The 25,419-nt window shown below is 39.3% G+C and overlaps 1 protein-coding gene across 1 annotated transcript in view; it reads left to right on the forward strand.

Annotated features, from left to right (window-relative positions):
• TOM1L1 (target of myb1 like 1 membrane trafficking protein) overlaps positions 1 to 25,419 on the forward strand; it is a 45,955-nt gene that overhangs the window by 14,455 nt on the left and 6,081 nt on the right. Inside the window, exons 8-11 of the mRNA XM_053893091.1 lie at positions 10,588 to 10,721; positions 16,159 to 16,219; positions 16,598 to 16,715; positions 17,611 to 17,707. Of these exons, the coding sequence (XP_053749066.1) occupies positions 10,588 to 10,721; positions 16,159 to 16,219; positions 16,598 to 16,715; positions 17,611 to 17,707 (410 nt within the window). The remainder of the gene's footprint in view (positions 1 to 10,587; positions 10,722 to 16,158; positions 16,220 to 16,597; positions 16,716 to 17,610; positions 17,708 to 25,419) is intronic.

Here is a 25,419-nt window from a genome sequence, read left to right on the forward strand (position 1 = left end):
GTAACTTAGACATGGTTCTTATTCTCTCACAACAAATAATTTAACAACATTAAATCAGTTATAGCCTTGGTCGTATACAATCTGCACTAGTCACTAATTGTTTTTTTTTTTAATGTTTATTTTGAGATGGAGCACACGTGTGCATGCAAGAGAGAGAAGAGGAGAGAGAGAGAGGGAGAGGGAGAGCAAGGGGAGGGGCAGGGGGAGAGAGAAAATCCCAACCAGGCCTGTCAGCACAGAGCCTGATGCAGGGCTCAATCTTATGAACTATGAGATCATCCTGAGCTGAAATCAAGAGTTGGATGCTTAACTGACTAAGCTACTCAGGTGCCTCAGTCACTAATTGTTTTAAGTATATACAAGTTGTCTCTATATCCATCCTTTCAACAAGCATATTGAGTGATGACAGTGTGGTAAAGGATATAGAAGCCAGGAGGTTGGCCTAGTCCCCAGGGAACTTATGTCTAGTAAGCAAGATTGTTTGGTCAACAACCAGTTTAAATAAAGTATTTTAGATGCTGTAATATAAATTTGTTTATCATACATTGGGATCAGGGGTAGGGGCAAAGAGAATAGTGAGGGGTTTTGTTTATTTTTTAATGTTTGTTTATTTTTGAGAGAGAGAGAGAGAGAGGGGGAGAGAGAGAGAAAGAATGAGTGGGGGAGGGTCAGAGAGAGAGGGAGACACAGAATCTGAAGCAGGCTCCAGTCTCTGAGCTGTCCGTACAGAGCCTGACATGGGGCTCAAACCCAGAAACCGTGAGGTCATGACTTGAGCCGAAGTTGGATGCTTAACTGACTGAGCCCCCGCCAGGCACTGCTCTGCGGTGGTACTTCTTGTGGGAAGTCTTGGATGTCCTGGATTATGCTTTCCTCTAATTTAGGAGTTAGAAAACCATGGCCGGTGGTCCACATGCAGGCCTTGGTCTGTTTTTGTGCCGCCTATGAACTCAGAATGGTTTAAAATTTTTAAAAGGTTGCCAAAAAAAAAAAGTCACTTCTCAAACTCTATCTATGCATGCCTACTTCTGGAGATCAGCAGGGAGTCAGATACACTTCTTAAGGAACTCTGCACCACTCTCCACCCACTGCAAATGGATTTGAGTTTGTGTTATCTCTCAGGTACACAGGGATAAGAAGAGGATTTAAAACCACAGCTTGAGAGCATAAAGCTCCAGGTGAGGAGTGTTAAGATCTGGTCTTGTACAAGTCATTGAGGACCTTATATGCCATGCCAGAGTGGGCCTGATGGCAGAAGGGAACCTTTAAAAGGGATATAAGCTGAAGGACAATATAACTGACATTGAGATGATAAACTCTAGAGAAGCAAGACCAAATTCTAAGAAATATTTGTAGACTGCATTTACCACTTACGGTATATTCTATGGGGGGAAATGACCTCTGTGGTCAAGTAAGTTTGCAAAACCAACTACCTATTATGTTTCTTCTCTTGGAAGTTCATAGAGCTTATTAGTATAGTAAGGATGCCTAAGAATCTTTCTTTAACCCAACATTTTGAAACATATTTGACCAGACAATCCTCATTTGCTGAGTATGTTAACATCCTACAAAACATCAGTGTAATATTCCTTGAGAAACAACTCAATATTTTGGCACAGTGGCTTTAAGTGTATTGTTTTTAGAATCTTTTACATAGGAATATCATATTTTGCTAAGCATTCTTGGGATTCTTGGCCTTGGACTTCATTTCTGTGTGTATAATATGAAGAGCTAAGAGGACACTTAAAAGAGATAATATTAAAATGTCCTATTAGAATAAAAGGAAAATTAATCATTAAAAATAGTTCCTTTGTAGTAATCCTTTTAAAAAATCCATAATTCAAGGTTTTTGCAGATATAAATTACGTGTGATGAGCATGTTAACTAAAATTTTTAAGTTAAATATCAAAGTAAGAATATGGGACAGATCATATTTTAAAGAAATGACCACAGCAGTATTTCTAGTGCCATGTGGTCTTCCCAAGCCTTTCAGAGCTTCTACAATGACATGATTTATGACTTTCCTCCCTGCTTCATCCATCTGTGGCAAACAACCCTCCATTAAAAATGTACACAGAAACATTCCATTTAAACATGTGAATCCAGCTCTATACTGTGCGCCATCCTGGACAACACCAAAATGCCTTTTTGTGTCCCAGTGTTCGGGTACAGATGTTTGGTCACATTTTGCAAGGAGAACGCTAATACGTTGTCTTGATGCCAGAGTTTAGGGCTGTGTGTTGCCTTGAATAATAAGGAGTCTTGGGGTATAAAGCAACATTAGAATACCACTCATGTCCCATTGAAGTTGAATAGGTTCTGGCACCTGACTAAGCCTACTGAATGTGTAACTTTCTTCTTTGTTTTATGTTTTTCATTAGTAACACATAGAGCTCTCACGAGGAGTGCTATTCTTAATCTTTTGACAAGAATTGGAATCTTGTACTCTCAATTCCCTCATAAAAGAAAACTATTTCTTTTTTTTACAACACTTATGACACCAAGTGTGTGAGCAAGTGTGTGAGGTGTTTTTTCTTCCCTCACGTTAAACCATTCTGACACTATCCAGAGTTGGCATTGACTCCACAGGTTAAGGACAAGACCATCCCCACTTCAGATGCCTGTTGCAAGCCTGAGTATCCCAGACTTTTGACTGACAAGCTGCAAACTGGGGGTTTCCACGATCTTCTCCATGGGATTGACAATTTCCTAGAATGCCTCACAGAACTCAGGGAAACATTTATATTTGTTGTTTTATTATAGAGTGTATTACAATGGTTACAGATGAATAGTCAGGTGAAGAGATAAGTCCAAGGTCCAGACGGTTCCAAGTGCTGCAGGAGCTTTTGTACCCACGGAGTTGGAATGTACTACTCTCCTGGCATATGGATGTGTTCACCCACTCTCTAAACTCCTTGTTTTTGGAGTTTTATGGAGGCTTTGTCATGTAGGCATGTTGATTATTACCTCAAATCTTCAGCCTCTCTCCCTACTCAGAGGATGGAGGATGGGGCTGATGTTCCAAGCTTCTAATCATGGTTTGGTCTCTCTGGTGACCAGCCCCCATCCAGGAGCCCACCGAGTCACCTAATTAGAACTAAAGATGCTCCTATCACCCAGGGAATTCCATGGGATTTAGGAGTTCTCTGTTAGAAACCAGAGGCAGAGACCAATACATAGATTTCTTATTTTACATATCAGTTGTAGCCATTTAGGTGTCCCCGCTGCATATTTGGGGTCTTTGATGCATCTTCCCATCTTGTTCAGGCCCCAGGCCTTGTCTCCTGCCTCTCAAGGTTATTGGAGCTTGGCAGATGAGTGCCTTACAAGCCTCGTACCTTTATTGCCTCTCCTGTCTTTGGATCCTATTTGTTTTTTCAGTGTTTGAGGATTTCTCATTCTTTCTTAAGAACTTAGGCATGTATGTTAGAATAATATATTGTATCTAGCATTTTTAGGTATTTTGTTATCAAGAAGGTTTTTGGGATATTGAGTAAAACACTGTCCTAGAAGCCAACAACTATATAGCTTGCTTATTTAAAAAAATTGAGGTAAAATTCACATAACATAAAGTTAACCATCTTGAAGTATATGTTGTAGTGGCATCTAGTGCATTCACAGTGGAACCAGTTCTTGTCTTTGGGTCCAGAACCTTTGGAACTAGTTCTGAAAAGGAAACCCCATACCCATTAAGCAGTCTCTCCCCTGTTCTGTTCTTTTCCCTGTCCCACCTATCTGCTTACTGTTTCTACGGATTTACATATTCTGGATATTTTATATAAATGTAATCGTGCAATATGTGGCCTTTGTGTGTGCCTTTTTTCACTTTACTTACTCCACTAACCTTGTTTTCAAGGTTCACTCATGTTGTAGCACATATCAGAATTCCATTCGTTTAGTGGCCCAGTAATATTCCATTGTATGGATATGTTACGTCTTATTTGTGTGTTTATTAGTTGATGGACATTTGGGTTGTTTTCACCTTTTGGCTATTAATGCTATGAACGTTCATCCATATATATATATATATATATATATATATATATATATATATACATACACACACACACACATATATATATACGTGTGTGTGTGTATTTGTATTCCTATGTTCAGTTTTTATTTAACTTTTTTTCAGTGTTTATTTTTGGGAGAGAGAGACAGAGCACGATTGGAGGAGGGGCAGAGAGAGAGAGAGAGGGAGACACAGAATCTGAAGCAGGCTCCAGGCTGTGAGCTGTCAGCACAGAACCTGATGCAGGGCTCGAACCCACAAACCATGAGGTCATGACCTGAGCTGAAGTCGGATGCTTAACCGACTGAGCCACCCAGGAGCCCTCTGTGTTGTTCTTTTGAGCCTATAACCTAGGAGTAGCTCTGCTGGGTAATATAGTAATTCTGACTCTGACAGTTCCTTAAAAAGTTAAACTGTTTTCCACGGTGGCTACACCATTTTACATTCCCACCAACAAGGTACAAGAATTGTGGTTTCTCTGCTTCCTTGCCAACATTTCTTTCTTTTTTTTAAATAGCTGTCTACTAGGTGCCAAGGGTATCTCATTATGATTTTGATTTGCATTTCCTAATGATATTGAGCATCTCCATAGAGCTTTTTAAAAGGCAAATCAGATCATGTTGTCTTTGCTTGAAACCCTCCAGTGGCTTCCTGTGACGTGGAATAAAACCCCAGCCTCCTTATTCTGGCCACAAAGCCCTCTCTGATCAGCTCCTGCCTACCTCTCCTTCCACAGCACATGGAACTCCTTGGTCCACCTATACTGAACACCTTCCTGTTCCTTGGACACACCAAGTTTGTTCTTGAAATCTTGGAGGATTTCATCCTTGATTGTCCTTTCCCTCTCTAATGGCCAGCTTTTTCTCTTCACTTGGAGCTTAGTATGTTACTTCCTCCAAGAAGACTTTTTGGACTCCCCAGGCTTCAGACTCTAGATTTTTGTCAGCCACTCTCCTGCCCCATCACTATTTCATCCTCCACCCTAGTGCTCTGAGGCTTTTCTCGAATATTCGTTCAGCCCCCTTTGCCTACAAGAAGGGAAGCTCCCAAAGCTTATCTCACTGACTGCTCAGGTTCTGGCTCTCAGACCAATGCCTGGCATGATGTAGTCACTCAAAAAAAAATCTTTTTTTTTTTTTAAAGTTTGTTTATTTATTAGAGAGTGAGCTAGCAGGGGGAGGGGCAGAGGGAGTAGGGGAGAGAATCCCCCCTGTCAGTGTGGAGCCCAATGCGGGGCTCCAACTCCTGAACTGTGAGATCATGACCTGAGCCAAAATCAAGGGTCAGACGTTTAACTGACTGAGCCACTCAGATGCCCCTCAATAAAAATATCTTTAATAAATGTTTTTCTCCCTCTAGATTTTATATGGCTTAAAATAAAAATCTTTATCCTTGCTACGAGAGACTGTATCTTCATTCTTTTGTTTTCCACTTAGATGGTTGGTTGTCCAAATAACATCTAACGATTCATACCACTTCCATTCATTTCAAACACTCCTTCATCACATTCTATATTCTAATACAAAGATGTCTTTCTGGAGGCTGTTCCATTTGATCTGTTTAGTCCTGTATTGGTATCATACTATTTTAATGATTCTAAGTACGTGTTTTCATGCCTTTGTGGAGTTGGTCAGTGAAACAGATGGCATGGCCAATTTGGATAATTTGAAGAGAGTTTAATCAAGGTACTATTTATTCAGCAAGATATTGCAGGGTTTAAGGAAACTACAGGAGCTAGTTCATTATCCTGTGCTATTAACTAATATCCCTACGCATAAATAGGCAAGAGGGAAGTTTTGCCAGAACTCAAAGGAAAGAATGATGAAGAGCCTTGAGAGTAGAGGTGCTTTTGGTGGAAGGAGTAGATGGAAAAATATCCAGATCTCACTGTCCTCTTTCCCTCCCATTTCCTGCCAGTGCCTGCTGTATGCTGAACTCCATCAGAAGGGAGAGGGCAGGGGACCTGGTGATGTGTTCCCTACAGGCCAGGCCCCAGGGCATAGAGCAGGGCAGAAGAGTGTGGCTGGGGGATCTGGAGGGCAAAAGGCATTCAACACATAGGAAGACTCTAAAAAAAAAGATTGGCTTTTCTTGTACTTATACTTTACCAGTGGTCACAGTCTTATTATGCAATTTGTTTACATTAAAACCAGTCTCTGTACTTGGAATCTCTTCCGGTTTTGTCTGTGAGTGCTTTACCGGCTACCAGCTGTTCTGTTTATTTGCAGCCCCTTCCCTGTGTGTGGCCTTCCATCTGAAATCTAGTAGACTTTCATAAACTCCCTTTTCTGTTCTTCCAGCCCAGGCTGAACAATCAAATCCTGAAGCCCTGCTAACTAGCCGGGCTCTTGCTCTTTGTTGGACACTTAAGCAGTAGAAGTATTTTGTGTGGTAGACCCCTTTCCTTGCCGCCATATTGTTCCTGGACTTTGAACTTGATTGGGGGTGGAAACTGGATTTATTTTCTTTATCTTTTTTATTTTAATTTTTAATGTTTATTTTTGAGGGAGAGGGAGACAGAGTGTGAGTCAGGGAAGGGCAGAGAGAAAGAGACACAGAATCCAAAGTGAGCTCCAGGCTGTGAACTGTCAGCACAGAACCTGACACAGGGCTCGAACTCGCAAACTGTGAGATCATGACCTGAGCCAAAGTCGGATGTTTAACCGGCTGAGCCACCCAGGCACCCCTGGATTTATTTTAGATTGCCACATTGGGGTACAAAGATTCAGAGCTGCATCCCAGTCTGAGTATTTTGATGAGTCCAGAGTATCTACTCTGGTCACATGGGTGAAAGATCGGAGCGTGAGTCTTGCCTTTGCTTTCTTGGCATTTTACACTTGGCTTTAGGCCAGTTTTAACTTGAATAGCCGACTTCCCTGGTACCTCCCATTTCAGTCTTCTCTTGTCCTAGCCCCAGTAGGACAATGAAAGAAAAGAATGTTTTAGTCTTCAGTAGAATAAAAAAGCAAGCTCTGATTTTGAAGTACAACTGGAGAAAACCTTAGTCTAACTTAGCAGAGAAGTTTAAAATTTCATTGAAAATTTTAGTTGAATCTAAAATTTCATCCTGTAAGGATAATTTGTAACAGGTTGGGGGGGGGGATGTAAAATTTAAAAAAGTCCTCTTTCACTAAACACTCTTACTGTCTTTACCATTCAGAAACTTGTGGAAGGGACTTACAGTGTCACTGAGACCATCTCCCTTCCTTAACAAAAAGGGGTTGATGTGCCTATACAGTGGCAAGTCACGGAGATGGGGGGAGAACCTTGTTCTCCTGAACCTATGTTCTATCCATTATACCAGCTTGTTTCTCATTTTGAGCCCCAAATTGACTTTCTAGGATAGATTGCTAACCAGTCTTTACATACCTCTCTAGCTGGGTTGGAAGCAACTTGAAGGCAGTAACTAAGCCTTATACTTCTAAATCGATATAACTATGTGTATTTATTGTACATGCTTTGCACACTGAATGAGTTCATTAAATTTCTGTTGAATTCAATAGATCAAATGCTTTTTTGTTGAAGAATTAATGATTTAGGAAAAAAGAGCTAAGGCGTTACTGAAGACAAAGGCTTTTGGAGAAATAAAATGTTGACCATATTTGGTTAGAGAAAAGGGTCAGAGGATTCTAATGAGTTAATGATCTTTCTGAGTATTGACAGTTAATTTGCTATTCACTCAGCTGATGTCTGTGTAAGGAAAAAAAAAACTACGAGCATGTTAAACTGAGAAATGTTCAGTTTTAGGGTGGGGGTTAGTTTTTATTTTTTTGCAGATAGAGACGTTCTCTGGGTCTCTTGCAGTCTGGGTGGGTAGGATTGAGAGGGAGGAAATATGTTATGGGCTGATAATAGGGGTATTGCCCTGCAGATAGTACTTCCAGAGAAGGCTTGCAAGAAACATATTTCTTCCCGCTTTTACTTTTTCAGGGCAGATATTCAGGCATTTCTGGTTTTCTTTTCATGAGTTGTGTTGTGTTGCTGAACGTGATCCAGTTACCGCTGGAATTGAAAGTGCGATAGCGCCTCCTCCCTTAATCCCTGAGTTCTCTGTGGAGGACCAGGAGCCATCTGGATATCAGGAGAGGAAGCGCTTAATGAGCTCCTTTTTGTTTTGCTCCAAAGACTTTCAAATTAATTGTTAAATTCCCTGAGAAGCCTACCTTTGCTTTGATACGGTATTAAAGGGGTGCAATTCCAGGGGCTCTGTGATGGACATATGCACCAACAGCTGTTGCTGTGTGTTTTGACTCTCTCCCCCTGGCTCCCCACATCCATGGCCCTACAGGTGCCTGCTGTGGGGAACTTCTGACCTGTCCTCTTGGTTCATGGTGCTTGATCTAGGCTGTTTCCAGGTGGCTTGGCCCTCCTGTGAGACAGACATCAATTGCAAAGATCAGAGTGGGCTGGCTTTTGAAGAGGTTTTTCAAATTCTGCTTTGCAAACCTGCTGAGAGATGCGGTGTTCTTTCATGTTTCCATTCCAGCTGTCTTTTGAGAGGGCAAATGGAGGGTTTTCTTGTGACCAGGGGCTATTGATATTGGCTGCAAATTCATTTGAAATTAATTTCTACATTTTTGTCACAGGTATCTAACAGCCATTGTATTTCCTTGATCTTGACATTGCTGTAGCAAGGCTACCAGTGATCAAGAAGGAGAACAATTTCATTATACTCACTAAGAGAAAAGTTCTCATTCATCATGGGGGTTATATCGAATGCCGTTCTTCGTTCTCTCTTTTGCATGATATTAGGTCCTGAGTAATAGCATGACTATTACAGGATTGTATTAGTTTTGTAGTTAAGCTTCTAGTGATACTTCCTTATGCAGTCATTAATACATTTATTGACTGCCCACTGTATGCCAGACACCATGGGGTTTCAACTTTACCATTTTCTATTCTCACAACAACCCTACAAGATAGTTGGTATCTTTGTTTTACAGATGCATAAAAAAGCAAAACAAAATAAAACTGAATCTAAGATTTAATTAAATCCCATATTAGGTATGTATATGGAGAGGCCTTTGGTCTACTGAGTCTGAGATCTGTTTTCTTTGTACTATTCCAGGGGGTCATAAGTAAGCCCCCTCTCTTTGTTTTATTAGGATAAAACACCCATCATTTGTTTGCATATCATCCCTGGTTACTTTCATGCTATAATGGCAAGAGTTGGATAGTTCTCACGGAGAACATGTGGTCCACAAAGCAAAAAATAATATTATCTGGACCTTTAAGAAAAAAGTTTGCCAAACCCTCCTGATAGTAGCCACATCATTAGCAAATAGGACAGTTTTTCTGGCTGCGTACTGCAGTGACAAAATCCAGAGCCTGTCTGTTCATCTGTCTGTATCGTTTTTTTCATTTTCGTTTCCTTTTGTCTTCTAAATATTTTTGTTAGGATTCTGTAGTGGGTAGGGGCTTTTACCTCTGAGTCTCAATGCCAGTTATTAATGGTTTGATGGATTTATTAAGTGATTTCCTGTCAGGACCTTGAAATAGATTGTTTGAGATTCTAAATGGTTTTGCCAACTGTAAGTTTTTCTGTGTGTCTGTCTGTCTCAAGGGGAAATGAGTCAGGTAATGGAATAGTCTGACGATTTAGCAAGTTCAGTAGCTCTCATTTTGAAGATGTTTTTGCCTGACCTTAATGTACTATTATGTTTACAAATTCTAGCTAAGGTAGGTTTGAAGAAATAGGAATATTAGTTTTATGCTCCTCAGCCTTGCCTATGAGGACGGAAGTTTTGTGAGGCAGCAGTTTTCAAATTGTCTGTGTACATAAACACTTTAGGATGCTTACTAAAAACACATGTAGATTCCCAGACCCTCAGTCCTGGAGATTCTGAATCCGTGGGTCAACTGTAGGTGTCCCTGATGCTTCTGAGGAGACTGGGGAGTGCAGTCCTGTCCTAATGCAGTGATTCTAGGTAGTCCACATAAGGATAGTATCCATGACTGTTTTTTTTTTTTAATCTTGGTTCAGTTTACCTTGAAATGTGAATGTTGTAAAATTTATTTATTTAAGTAAAACATCATAGGAAAATTATGCTGCTGTAAATGTATTTTAACTACTACTTTCTTGTACTACTGCTAATAGTGACAATAAACATTTTGTGTTTTATGTAGTGCTTTATAGTTATGGAGTTCCTCATTATACACATCTCATTTGCTTTTTATGTCACCCCTTGAGGTATAGATGTGGCAACTAATATAACTTTGATTTGTCAAACAAGGAAACAGATTTAGAAAACAAGTGATTTCTGTATTCTACAGCTAGTAAGCCATACCTCTAGAATTCCTGTACACCAGTTCTAATTTCGAGCCTGGTGTTCTGTGCAGTATACCATAGTGTCCTTATAACACCTATTTTGGTTTTTAGAGGAAAGTATAATCATGTGCAACTCATTGCCTTCTGATAAGAAGGATGAGTTGTGCATAATTAAGTCCTTCAGTAATCTCCCATAGGTGACTCACTGCGGAGATGATAACCAGCATATACAGATTGGCAAATCGGTTGTCTTTATAGAACTTCCCTAGCACGGAAGAAGAAATGTCTCTCCTTTCTTTGACAGAAGCTTTATAAGACATGTCGGGAGATGCAGGAGAGGATCATGGACCTGCTTGTGGTGGTGGAGAATGAAGACGTAACCATTGAGCTAATTCAAGTGAATGAGGATTTGAATAATGCCATCCTTGGATGTGAGAGGTGAGCTGATGGTGCACCCTCCCCTCTTCCAATTCTATTTTTCCCACCAGTTGCTCAGCATTCTTATAAGAGTGTCTACCAGGTGAACCTCAGTTAAGATCAAGAACAACTTCAGGATAAGGCCGCCTTCCTTCCAAGATAGGGAATGTTGTCCTGGCCTTCTGGGAGCTTGTGATATGGCTTGCAAGAATGAGAGCACATCTGAGCAGTGCCAGGAGCATTCTTAAGCACTCTCAGGCTGTATATAAACGTTTGACCATGGTGGGGCTTGGACCTGATACTGTCTGCACAGAGTACATTGTAGACTCAAACAAATGAAGAGTGTAAACAAAGCAGGGAGATTTATTCTAAGTTTGAGATGGACAAAAACATAGAATGTGCACAGGAGATGGGAGGATATTTTATTTATTTTTTAAATAATTTTTTAAAGTATATTTTTCTTTGAGAGGAAGATCGAGAGCAAGCAGGGGAGGGACAGAGAGGAGACAGAATCCCAAGCAAGCTCTGCACTGCCAGCACAGAGCCTGATGCTGATGTGGGGATCAAACTCACGAATCACAAGATCATGACCCAAGCTGAAGTCAAGAGTCGGATGCTTAACCAACTGAGCCATCCAGGCACCCTGGGAGGATATTTTATATGAAGAAAATAGTCTGTGTAAAACCGTACCAGTCAGTAAGGACATTTTGTATATGAACATAGATTTTTTTTTAATTGCCATTCAGAAAAGTATGAAGGCAAAATTGTAAATATACTAAAATGTTAGTGACAAAATTATTTTTTCCTAAATTTTTTTATCATTGTGATCATGTAGAGAACATATGCTTTTGTTTCTCTCTTGATTTTATTCATTGTATAACAAGTATTGGTATAGCCTATTTTTTTTAAGTTTATTTATTTATTTGGTAGTGGAGGAGCAGAGAGAGAGGGAGAAAGGAAATCCCAAGCAGGCTCCACACTGTCAGCACAGAGCCTGATGTAGGGCTCAATCCCATGAACTGTGAGATCATAACCTGAGCTGAATTGAGTCAGATGCTTAACCAACTGAGCTACCTGGGCGCCCCTAGTATATGTTTTTAAATGCTTTTGATAAACCATTTTGTATTTTTGTTTAAAAAAATTTTTTTTAATGTTTATTTTTGAGAGAGAGAGGGAGAGAGACAGACAGAGCATGAGCAGGGGAGGGGCAGAGAGAGAGGGAGACAGAATCCGAAGCAAGCTCCAGGCTCTGAGCTAGCAGCCCCCCGACATGGGGCTCGAACCCATGAACCGTGAGATCATGACCTGAGCCGAAGTCAGATGCTCAACCAACTGAGCCACCCAGGTGCCCTATAGTTGCATAATAATAGTCCATGTTTCTCACAGTTCACTTATTAGGCATTAAGTTGTTTCTAAGTCATTCATCAAAATAAGAGTCTTATAATCTATTGTAATAGGCAAGCCTATAAGTCAGAAAAATATCTTAAATCGTATGTACAAATATACACACTTGGAAATTGGAATAAGTACAGTGGAACCAAGTACAAGAGGTCTGTCTGGTGAGAATAGCAGCCGGACTTAATCTGGGTGGAGAGAAGGCAGGGGGAGTGTGTCTGAGGAGGTGCCATGTGAGGAGAGAACTGCAGAATGAGTGGTCGTTGGTTAATAGGAGCAGAGCAAGAGCTTGTATGGTATGTGAAGCTATGGAAAGTAGACAGGCCTGGGGGGAGAATGAGCATCCAGAATCCAGCCCCAATCCAGCCCTGTGGCATGCCTAGACTGACAAGTGACATCTTCCTCTGTTTTCATGTAGAGTACTGTGTATAAACATAGCTTCATGTGGAATCTAACAAAAACAAAAAAACAAGAAAAGCAAAAACAACACAAAACCAACTAAGTTCCTAGGTGCAGAGGAACATAGTGGTGGTTGCCAGGGGTGGGGAGTAGGAGAAATGGGGGAAAGGGGGGTGTCCAAAGGTAAAAAAATAAAATAATTAAAAGCAAGGAACAGCAGCCAAATGTAATGTGTGGGCTTTATCCAACTTTGAACACACTAATATTAAAAAGCATTTAGATACTAATGGGAGAAATTTGAGCATGGTTAGAATATTAATATTTCAGGACTTAAGTGGGGAAATATAATGGTTAAATAGGTGGTTCAGTTGGAAAATGTCTTTATTTTTGGCGAATACCTTCTAAAGTATCTACAGATGAGGGGCATCTGGGTGGCTCAGTTGATTGAGCCTCCAACTCTTGATTTCGGCTCAAGTCATGATCCCAGGAGCATGGGACCAAGCCCTGCATGGGGCTCCATGTTGAACATGGAGCCTGCTTGAGAGTCCCTCTACCCCTCTCCCCCTTTCCCTCTCTCCCTTTCTCCCTTTCTCCCTTTCTCCCTTTCTCCCTTTCTCCCTTTCTCCTTCTCCCTCTCTACTCCCCTTCTCCTTCTCCTCTCCTCCCTCTCCCCGACTTACGAGCATGCTCCCTCTCTCTCTTACTCTAAAAAAAAAATAAATAAATAATACAAAATGTCTAGGGATGAAATGTCATAAAGTATATGATTTTAAATATTTCATTGAAAAATCTATAAAGCAAATGTGGCAAAGGTACATGGTTATTAAATTTAGCTGATGAATAAAAGGGTGTTCATTATACTGTTCTTTTTACTTTCCTATAGGTTTGAAAGTTACCTAATAAAAAGTTAAAGCAAATGAACCTGGGTTAACAATTAATGTCACCTACATAAAACAACCTATTTTGGCACTTTTAAAATGTTGTATAAAACAGTTGTACATAAATGAACCCATAGGTGTATTTTAGGAATCTGAGAAGAGAAACAGAAAACCCTAGTTCCAGGCAAGTCTCATGTTCTCTTTCCAAACCAATCCGTAGGACTTCCTGTGAAGTAATTCTAGAGCCTCTGAGCTCCCCATGCTTTTTCTAGATGCTCCTTTCTCAATAGGAGTGATGTTGGCATTTGGGGTAAGACAGTTTTCTCTTGTGTGGTCCCTCCTTAGTGATTCAGAAGGGAAATAGGGAATAGGGCTGGATTCAAGTTTGTTTTTTGTTTTTTTTTTTATTCAAATCTTGATGATTTGGGGAAAATTGCTTACTTTTTTAAGACTGAGGTTTGTTCCTGTTTGTTAAAGATACTACCACCTGTTTGGAGGGTTTCATTTTTGTTTTGAAAATTAAATGAGTTAATGTATATAAAAGCACCTTGGGGAATGCTAGCCCATTGACACTCATTAAATATTTATTCTATCTCCTCCCCATTAGCATCCCTCTGGGCCTTTTAGAATTTTTTCCATTGATCAAGAATGAACCAGGAGAATCAGTGAAGTAAGACCAATAGCTATGAATAGGTTTTTTCCTTCACTATCTCGTATGTACTGCCTATCAGAGACAGCAGCCATTCATATGAAGGGATGACTGGGCGTTGACTGAACGCTGAACAAACTCATGCTGTTGCCTTTGTTTTCTGTGGTATGACTCAGTAAGTGGAAAAATAAGGAAAACCGCATGGTTTTCATCAGAGTGCTGCCTTCTGGTTTTCATCTTGGGGAATTCTATTACAAACCATTAAGACCACTGACTAAAAGCTTCCTCTGAAGGGAAATGTGTATTTACTTGGTCTAGGTATCAGGAGATTGGGTTCCTTCTGTGAACAGCTCATTCTCATTCAGCTCTGAACCATGTGTGTTAAACCCAACTTCAGTCAGTTGTGATATAGAAACACTGAAGTTTTAAGATTCAGAGAGAATTTTTTCACCTCTAAAGGATAATATTCTTGGTGTATTCATTTCTTATGGCTGCCGTAACAAATTATCACACATTTTAGTGTCTCAAAAAAGCATGAACTTAACTACCTTACAGTCCGTAAGAGCCTGAAATGGGTCTCACTGGGCTAACATCCAGGTGTCAACAGTGCTATGTTCCTTTTTGGAGGCTCTCGAGGAGAATCTGTTTGCTTAATTTGTGCAGCTTCTAGAGCCTGTCCACAGTCCTTGGCTCATGACCCCTTTCCTCCATCTTCAAAGACAACATCATCCAGTCAAGTTTTTCTTACATTGTTTCATTCTTGCTTCCTCTTCTGCCGCCTCTTCCACATTAAAGGGGCTTTGTGCTTACTTTGCTTGTCTGTGTAATCCAGGATAATCTCCCTATTAAAGTCTCCCTTCCATTTGCCATCTAACCTAACATATTCACTGTTCCGATGATGAGGATATAGAGATCTCGGACAGGGGGCATTTTTCTATTCATCACATCTTGTTCCCTAAAGATTCACATCCATCCATATGCAAAGTACATTCACCCTATTCCAACATCCCCCAAAGTCTCTGCCCTTGACATCTAGGGAAGAGTGGTACAAATAAGAAAACAGAAGTTTGTTACTCAAGGCTGGATCTGTGAGGGTTGTTCATACCCAGCCCATAACTACCATACAAGAAACCAATGCCATAAGTAGGTGGAAGAAAAAACCATGTGTTTTAGAAAGGGAAAGAAGCTTACATGTTCCAATTTAGGAACCCTAAGTGCATGTTCCAAACTTAAGGTGTGTAGGTTCTTTCAGTCAGTGTGTTACAATACTAATACTACATGATTCTGAAGCAACTCTCAGTTTGCAAAGCATTTCCACATTAATCCACTTGTATTATCTTTCTAGGGGTTGCCCCAGAAAATAACATTCTGAGGAAATGCTTCAAATGCTGCTGGTCTCTTTTAGTAGATGGAGAACTGGGATCAAAATTATATCCTGACACTTAAACCTTGGACTTGTGCCTTCAACTTCATTCTTCTTCCAAACCTATTGTTTATTTATCTGCTCCTCTTTTATTCCCAGTGAACAAGCAATGTACAAGCAACTTAAGTTGTAAAAGGTCAATATGTTTAGTAGGGATCAGGTGTCTTTATAAAAAATGAAGATAAACAGTGAAATTATGTTAAAAAATCTTTGTATTTTTATGGAACCTTATTTATAATGGCAGAATTGGAAGCAACTTAAATGTTTGAGATCAAGAGTAGTTAAATGTGTGCTACATCCCTAAGGTAACATCTGCAGGTCACTAAAAATTGCATTTCTGACTAGAAAAATGCTCACAACATAACAGAATTATGTGAGGTATGATTGCAACTAAAGTTCAACATAGATTTACAGAAAAAAATTTGCAGAAAAAAAATACAGGAAACACATCATGGTGTTAATAGGGACAATTTCTAGGTGATGGAGTTATTATTATTTGTTTTTAATATGTATTCATTTTGTCACAGTTTTCTCTTAAAGCATTATTACCTCTATAAACTGGGGAAAAGTTATTAAAGTACTTCATTGGGAGTCGATGGGGATGAAGTGGTTTGTCTTTGTTCCTGAATATTTGAATATTAATAATTTGTAAAGGATTATAGCATTTTCGTATTTTTTTTCTTTTAAATGCTTACATTTTGCTAACTCAAACAGATTTACTCGGAACCAACAAAGGATTTTGGAGCAAAACAGGAACCAGAGGGAAGATGCCAATGTAAGTGAACAGAAATGTAATAAAATAAGCAATTGAACATTTTATAAATTGTATAGTAGGGAGCAAGGCTTACCTAAGAAAAGTTTTAAAACGGAGGAGACATTAGCAATTTGGAGTGATTTTGGTGGTATAGAGTATTTTCTGTGACAACTTGATGTTACTAAGAGGTCATAAGGTTGTCTAAGCAGCAACCATGTACATGGTGAGATGTGATTAGTAGGAGTGTTGCCTGTTGAATAGAGAATTCTCCTTGAGTTGCATCTAAATAGGATTTTCCTTTCCCCCCAAAAAACAAAAAAAGTCTCCGGGGAGAAAGCCATGATAAATTACCTGACACATTTTTTTTCTGAATTTTGTTTTTGGTTGCTTTGTTTTCAGACTACCAGTGAACCTTCTGCCCCATCCTGTGATCTCTTGTACCCAAGGCTCAGCCCTCCAATGCCAAGCGCCACTCTGGGAGAACTCAACACCGTGAATGCTCAGCTTTCAGACTTAAGTAAATAAGCACATAGGCCTTTTCAGCAGAAGAGCTTGATGTGAAACTGTGCTCCTTGGTTTCTTGATTAAATGCAACCTGAGAAAGACTGAAGTCAATTTGAATGTCAGAGAACTATATCAGGAGATGCAATTATTTATTGACATATGGTTGGGTCAAATCCAGTACAGCCATGGGATGTATCTGGGGGAGTAGGTCCCTGAAACTCATCCCCCTGGTTTAGAATCTCATCCACTTCACCTGCCTGCTTTTATAGAGGTAGTTCAACTCCATGGCCAAACTTAAAACTACTCTGAACCACATACTATATTACCTTGAGTTTCTCTGCTATGTCACAGCATTAGGTAAGGGAATATTTGATGCAGATAGAGAAAGTGAGGAATTAAGTTGACTGATCTACATGCCGGTGAAATGGAGAGGGGAAAACATGGGCTTTTGCAGTAGAAGTCCAAGTTGAAATCTCTGTGGTCTGCCACCTTTTAGCTACCCAGCCTTGGAGACTTTCCTACCTTAGGGTGTCTCACTTAGGATTATAGGAAGTTAAGAGCTTGGGGGAGGAGAGGGTAGAGTTCCATATATGCCCTAGCTTCTTACTTTTGTGTTTTGTGGAGTAAGACACACAAAATCTCTTCCATTCTAGATCAGTTTGGGATTTTAGAAAACCCAAAATATTAACATTTGTTACCTTTACAATATCCTTTTTTTGTGTGTGTGGTGGAATTTCTTTCCAGTTACCATTAATAATGTTCTTTAGTTTCTGTTTGAGGAAATCATATGATTTTACGGTGGCAGAAATATCTGAGTCTCTCTTCTTGCTTTTAATTTTATTGTGGAAAATCCAACAGAACAACTGAATGACAAAATCTTTTAAAGCCAAGTCCATTTTATATTCTAGATTTCAGGTCTCCGAGTCCTGTTGTAACGAACAACTTGACACCCAGTCTTCATCCACAGGTGGATTTGCTAGCCTGGGAAGATACAGAAACACCCCTGTAAGTATGTCAGTAAGAATCTGGAGCTAATACCAACTCATTCTAATTCCTCATATTCAAGAAAGCATAAGAGAAAAAGTAGAGACTTAGGAATTGGACAGTCCTGAGTTAGAATCTCAGCTCTGCTTTCTACCAGCTTGGTGACCTTTAATGAGAAACTTCACCAGCGTGAGCCTTCCTTTTTCTTCTGAGAGTACTTTCTAGGATTCTTACAAAGATTCTGTAAGATGCTATAGTACCTCCTAATTAAGCAGTTGATACATAAAACCTTCCATAAGTTGTTATTTTTCAGTGGTAACAGGGAAATTGAATGACAAGAGAGTAAAATCAAACAATGGCCACACAAGTTACAGAGCACTTGCCACTTGCTGGGCACTTTGCTAAACTGTGTTTGTTTATTCATTTAATCTTTGCAAAAATTTTTGGAGCTGTGCTGTTACCATTATGCACATTAAGAAAAGGCTGAGACTTAAGGAATATAAACTGCCCAAGTTCATATAGCTATGCAGTAGCAGGTCTGATGAACTGATAGTTCACTAAAAAGATATACAAATGGCTCATAAACATAGGCAGTGATGCCCAACCTTATGTACAGTTACAGAAATATAAATTAAAGTACAATGGCTTTTTTCAAACCTCTCAGATGGCTAAAAGTCTAAATGTTTGTTAACCTGCTTTATTGGCTATAGAAAGACAGATTCTATCACAAAATTAATGCAGTTCTTATGAGGGAAAGTGGCAGTATCTATTAAAATTATAAGTACATTCATGTTTGAACCCACCATATCTCATTTCTAGGAATTCATACTCGCTTATGCAAAATCAGTTGTTTACAAAATTACTCCTTACAACATTTGGGCACAGCTAATAATTGGAAACAACTCAAATATGCATCATTGTGGCCTAGTTAAATATCTAAATAATGTATTACCAGGCAGCTGAAGGACAAAAGTAGGCTGTCTGTAGGGGGACAATCACCAGTGTATTATAAAGTGAAAAACTGCAAAGTAATGTGTGTACTATCTTGCATTTGTGTAAGAAAGTAAGAAATAATGTAAACATTTGCCTCTTTGCATAAAGAAATACAAGAAGGATTCAGAAGAAACTAAAAAGGGCAAGTTTCCCTTAAGGTTAAGAAGAGGCAAGATAGAGTAGATACAGCAAAAAATAAATAGAAGTTAGATTTTCTTTACATCGGAAGCTGTTTTTTCCTTTTAAATGTATATATTTTAGGTAATAGGCGATGCATTTCCATGGTTCAGGTATCAAAGTGATACCTGAAAAAGTGATATGAAAAGATATACAAGGACGTTACCTGATCTCACCCCACCTCCATCCTTTCTGTCCCCCTTCTCCTTATGTCACACTCTGCTGCTACCCTATAGCCACTTTATTTGTCCTTCCAAAGTGACTTTAGGTAAATAATGAATATGATTTTTTTTCTTTTATTAAATGCAGCACACTGTACAAACTCTGCTGAACCTTGCTTGATATCTTGACATATCTTGATAAAAGTACATATGTTTTTATATCAGTGGCTTTAGATGTATTTTTAGAGTTGCCTAGTGTTTTTATCCAGTGTGACCAATCACTGCATTACTTTTATATATTGGAAAAGGAGTGGGGGGCAGGGGGCTGGAGGGAGAGGAATGAGAAAGGAGAATCAAACTGAGAAGAAAGAGGAAAAAAAAGGAGGGGGGGTAGTTGGAGAGGGAAGAAGAGGACCAAGGAAAGCTTCCTGAGTTGGGAAATGATAGTGCCAGTGGCTATGTCATGAGCCATTAGTTGGGTCAGTACCTCTGGTCTTGATTAAGTGTGATGCAAATAATGTTTCAATGCTGTAGGCAGATTTCCAGGAAGTTGCTTAGTAAATAATGTGATCTAAAGTAACTGATTCTGTTTTCCTTTATCCTGCAAATCATGTTGAGAAATGAGAAGGAGTGAAATATAGATGAAATCCTATTACACAAATATCTGTATAAAGCTTATAAAAAGATAAAATACTAGCTAATAGCTGCTTATTTTATTTTATTTTATTTATTTTTTGAGACAGAGAACATGAATAGGGGAGGGGCAGAGAGAGAGGGAGAGAGAGAGAGAGAATGAATCAGAGAGAATCCCAAGCAGGCTTCACACCCAGCACAGTGCCCAATGCAGGGCTTCATCCCATGACTGTGAGATCATGACCTGAGCTGAAATCAAGAGTCAGACACTCAACTGACTGAGCCACCCAGGTGCCCCATAGCTGCTTATTTTATTTTATTTTTTATGTTTGTTTATTTTTAAGAGAGCACACACGAGCAGGGGAGGGGCAGAGAGAGAAATACAGAATCCAAAGCAGGTTCCAGGCTGTGAGCTGTTAACACAGCACAACATGGGGCTCAAACTCACAAACCACAAGATTATGACCTGAGCTGAAGTCGGACGCTTAACCAACTGAGCCTCTCAGGTGCCCCATAGCTGCTTATTTTAATCTGTAATATCATGGATCTCATGCTGTAGTGTGCATAAAAATCACTTGGGGGATTATTAAAATAAAATTGCTGGTCCCCAGAAATTCTAACTCAGTAGAAAGACTCTTTAGTTTTAAAAAGCATCCCAGCTGGGGCGCCTGTGTGGCTCAGTCAGTTGAGCATCTGACTGTGGCTCAGGTCATGATTTCATGGTTCGTGAGTTCAAGCCTTGTGTCAGACTCGCTGGTCTCAGCACAGAGCCTGCTTTGGATCCTCAGTCCCCCTCTCTCTGCCCTTTCCCTCACCCCCTGCTCTCAGAAGTAAATATTAAAAAAAAAGCATCCTAGGAGAATCATAAAGCAGCACTTTGCTGATTATACATTAGAAACCCTATAACAGTTGTCCACCCGGTATCCAGATACCAAAATAATTGTAGTTCTGGGAATTCACTGGAGTAAAAGATAATGTGTAATATCAGTATTTGGTTTTCTATACAAAGACTTTTGTATCTGTTTTCTGATTTTTAAAAGAGCTTATACATGAGTGAAACTATAATTAGACCAGGTTTTTAACAGTGTCAGGAATTGAAGCACTAAAGTTACCTAAAGCATATGTCTAGGTTAAAGCCTATTCTAGATCACATATGAAAGGCAAAACCAGCCATCAAAAATGTCTTAGGGTCTTAAGAATTTTCCACCCCTCTGTGTTTATTCACTATCACAGAACAAATGAGTAATGGAATTATTCATGACAGAAAGGAATCTGGAGAAACAGTGATTATGGGATAAAGTAATAGGTCATATTCATAGTCCACTTAACTATCAGGGAACACGCTAACAAGAATAAGAAATGTTTACTAATTACTTACTAGTGCTGGAAGGTGGGCACTCCATCATTCTCATTTCTTCAAAAGTGAAGGCTAAGGAAGATTAACCTGCCCAAAAGCATTGCCCAACTAGTGCAGAAACAGGATTCAAATTCAAGTGGATCTGATTTCAGTGCTTGCTTTCTTTTTTTCTTTCTGTGCTTTAATTAATTTTTTAAAATTTCCATAAGGTAAAGTTGACCTCTTTGTTTTTCTTTTGTGTGCAGTTCTATGAATGTTAACATATGTATGGATTCATGTAATCACCATCACAGGGTACAGAATAGTTCCATCACCCCCGAAACTCCCTTGGGGTATTTATTTATAATGCTTCCCTCCCACACTCACCCCCCAGCAACCACCAATCTGTTCTCCATCACTATAGTTTGCCTTTTCAAGAATGATGTCTAAACAGAATCATACAGTATATAATATTTCTAGAAAAAGTTCTGTAAAATTGGTGTTTGCTTCATGTATTCTAACCTTGGTTATTAAGTGCATGTATATTCAGGATTGTTGTGTCATTTTGGTGAATTGACCCTTAAAGAATTATGCACAGTTCCTTTTTGTCCCTTGTGAGTTTCCTTGTCCTGATGTCTACTTTGGTACTAATACAGCCACATTAGCTTTCTTTTGATTAGTGTTGGCGTGGTATATTCTTTTCCATCTTTTCACTTTTAAGTATATCAAAATATTTGAAGTGAGTTTCTTATAGATAGCATATAGTTGGGTCATGCATTTTTATGTATTCTCATAATTTCTGTCTTTAATTGGTATGTGTAGACTACTTATATTTAATGTAATTATGTTTGGGTTTAGGTATAGCATTATATTATTTCTTTTCTGTTTTTCCCCCTTTGTTGCTGGTTTGTTTGTTTTTTTCTGTTTTTCTTTCACCTTTTGGATTATTTGACTGTTTTCAGTATTCCATCTTACCTACTGTGAGTTTGACTGTAACTTTGTGTAGTTTATTTTAGGGAGGGGACTGGTTGTTCTAGGGACTGCAATGTACATAATATTTTAGTCTGCTTAGAACCAGTATTTTACCACTTGAAGTGAAACGTAGAAAATTTAGAGAACCTTCCTTTATATTATAGTTATTGTATATATTCTACATTGAAAAAATACCAACAAGCAGTTATAATTTTTGTGTACAACTCTCAAATATATTTTAAGGAATTCGAGAAGAATAGTTTTTTTTGTTTTTACCCAATATTTGCCATTTATGTTGATCTTTTATTTTCTTATATAATTTCCCTTCTCTCTGAAAAGCTTTCTTTAGTGATTCTTTTAGGGCACGTCTATGGGCAGTGAAAATCTCATCTTACTTCATGTGAGAATGTCTTTATTTCATCTTTGTTCTGAGGGATGTTTCAATGGATGTAGAAATCTGAGTTGATGGTTTTTTCTTTCAGTTTTTAAACATTACTCCCACCACCTCTTCTGGCCTAAAATGGTTTCTAATGAGAAGTCTGTATCCATTCACATCATTGTTCTCCTATAGGTAATGTGTTGTTATCTCTATGCTATGCTTTCAATAATTTTTTTCCCCTGATTTTGAACAGTTTGATTATGATATGTCTGGGCATGGATTTCTTTTGGTTTATTCTGTTTGGGATTTGCTGAGAATATTAGTTATTGTGGCTGCCATCAAAAAAAATCACAAACTGGGTGGTTTAAAACCATAGGAATTTATTTTCTCCTAGTTCTGGAGGCTAGAAATCTGAAATTCATCAGGGCCACACTCCCTGCAGGGCTCTAATGGGAGAAGCAATTCTTTGCCTCTTCCAGATTCTGATGATTGTCGGCCTTTTTTTCTGATTCCTTGGCTTGGCTCACATCACTCCACTTTCTGCTTCCACCTTCATGTTGCCTTCCCTGTGTATTTCAACTATGCCTCTGCTTTTCTCTTTAAGGTCACTTGTCTTTGAATTTAAGGTACATTCGAGTAATATAAGGTATCACCATCTCAAGATCCTTAACTTAATTACATCTGAAAAGACCTTTTTATTCGGGCTACCTGCATGGCTCATTCCATTAAGCATCCAACTCTTTTTTTTTTTTTTTTAATTTTTTTTTTAATCTTTATTTTTGAGAGAGAGATAGACAGTGTGAGTGGGGGAGGGGCTCAGAGAGAGAGAGACACAGAATCCAAAGTAGGCTCCAGGCTCTGAGCTGTCAGCACAGAGCCTGACATGGGGCTGGAACTCACCAGCCCTGAGATCATGACCTGAGCTGAAGTCAGATGCCCAACTGACTGTGCCACCCAGGCACCCCAAGCATCCAACTCTTGGTTTCGGCTCAGGTCATGATCTCACAGTTCATGGGTTTGAGCCCCACATCAAGCTCCGTGCTGAAAGTGCAGAGCCTACTTGGGATTCTCTCTCCCTCTCTGCCCCTCCACAACTCACTCACTCACTCTCTCTCTCTCTCTCTCTCTCTCTCTCAAAAATAAATAAAAACTTAAAGAATTTTTTAAAAAGACCCTTTTTTCCAAGTAAAGTAACATTGACAGGTTCCAGGAATTAGGACAAGGACATACCTTTTGAGGGTGGAGGGCACCATTCAGTCCACTACACTGCATTTCTTGAATCTGTGGGTTTCTGTCTTTCACCAAATTTGTGAAGCTTTCAGCCTTACAGTTCTTCAAATATTTCAACAGTACACTTTCTATTGTCCTTCTGGGACTTTTGATGACACAAATGTTAGATCTGATATTGTCTTGTAAATCTCCAGAGTTCTGTTCATTAGTTTTTTCACTTTTTTTCTCTGTTTTGTTGTTGTTGCTTTTTGTTTGTATTTTTAAGATGGGATCATTTCTATTGATTTATGTTCAAGTTTGCTACTTATTTCCTCTCTCATCCCCATTTTGCTATGGAGGTCATTCTGTAAATTTTTTTAAAATTTCAGTTACTGTATTTTCCGATTCTAAAATTACTATTTGACTCTTCTTTAGGTCTTATTTTTCTTTGAAATGACTTTCTATTTTTCCAGTTTTTTTCATGTGTGTTCACAGTTGCTTATTGAAGCATTTGTATAATGGCTGCTTTAAAATCTGAGGTAGTTTTAACGTCTCTATCCTCTTGATATTAGCGTTTGTCGATGGCCTTTTTTATTTTTTGCCTGTTGAAATTTTCCCAGTTCTTCACATGCCTAGTAATTTTGGATTGTATCTTGGGCGTTTTTAATGTTATGAGACACTTGCTATTTATTTATTTATTTATTTATTTATTTCAAACCATAGGATTTTAGTGTTTATTTTTGAGACAGAGAGACAGAGAGGCAGAGCATGAGTATGGGAGGGGCAGAGAGAGGGAGACACAGAATCTGAAGCAGGCTCCAGGCTCTGAGCTGTCAGCACAGAGTCCGACGTGGGGCTTGAACTGACAAACTGTGAGATCATGACCTGAGTTGAAGTTGGATGCTCAACTGAATGAGCCACCCAGGCGCCCCAAGACACTTGCTCTTATTTGAATCCTGTTGAAGATGGTGCTATTTTGATTTTAGAAGGCAAACAACCTCACTAGATGCATGCCGCAGTTTCAACCTGCCTTTTTTTGTGCTATTGTTCTAACATAGTTATGTTTTCAAAGACTTTGCAGTGCTTTTCAGATCTGCTTCCTGTGGGCCACCCTGAGGCCTGGATGGGTGTATATTCATTTCTCAACATCTTTTGCATCCTGACTGGGATCAGATCCACAGAGACATAGATCAGGAAGTGAGCCCAGGATTTCATAAACAACTTGAAGGTTGATTTTCCACATTCCTTCCTCTTTGTGATTTCTCTAGTGCTCTGCTTTTCTAGGATTTGCCCTTTTGGTTCTCCAGTCAGAAAGCTTCGGTTACCCTACTATATGTCATTTATTTCCTTGATTATGCTTGTGTCTAAAACCAAATGGTGGGACAGAAAGAATGAAAACAACAAAACAGAGTTTGCCCTGCCCTCTGGGATCACAGTTACACTTGTTGGAAGGAAGGGTCCTCTCAAATTTTTAAGCCTCTACAGGTCCCTGTTGGCTTCTGCTGTCACTCCAGCCATTTTGGGATTGCCTCAGCTTTAGAGAGGGAGAGAACAGAAAGGAAAGGAAAAAAGAGAGTAAGGAATTTCCACACTACCTCTGAGCATTAGGACTTCTCTTTTCTGCTCCTTGAGTGAAAACAGAAGGGCTTCTCCTAGAGCTGTCTGTCCTTACTGCCCACTCTGGGGTTTTAGGCTTCATTGCGTTCAGGTTCTGGAACACCAGAGGTGGGGGAAGAAAGGTACTAATGATCTGTGGATACTCAAATTCCAGTCCTTCCCAGTCATCCTGTAACTATTGACTTTTCAGTCCTCAAATATTTGCCCCATGTATTCTGTTCTGGTTTTAGAGTTGCCTTTGGTAGGAGAGATAGGG

This window comes from Panthera pardus, unplaced genomic scaffold (assembly GCF_024362965.1).
Source record: "Panthera pardus isolate Hobbes unplaced genomic scaffold, ASM2436296v1 HiC_scaffold_3, whole genome shotgun sequence".
Lineage (NCBI taxonomy): Eukaryota > Metazoa > Chordata > Mammalia > Carnivora > Felidae > Panthera > Panthera pardus.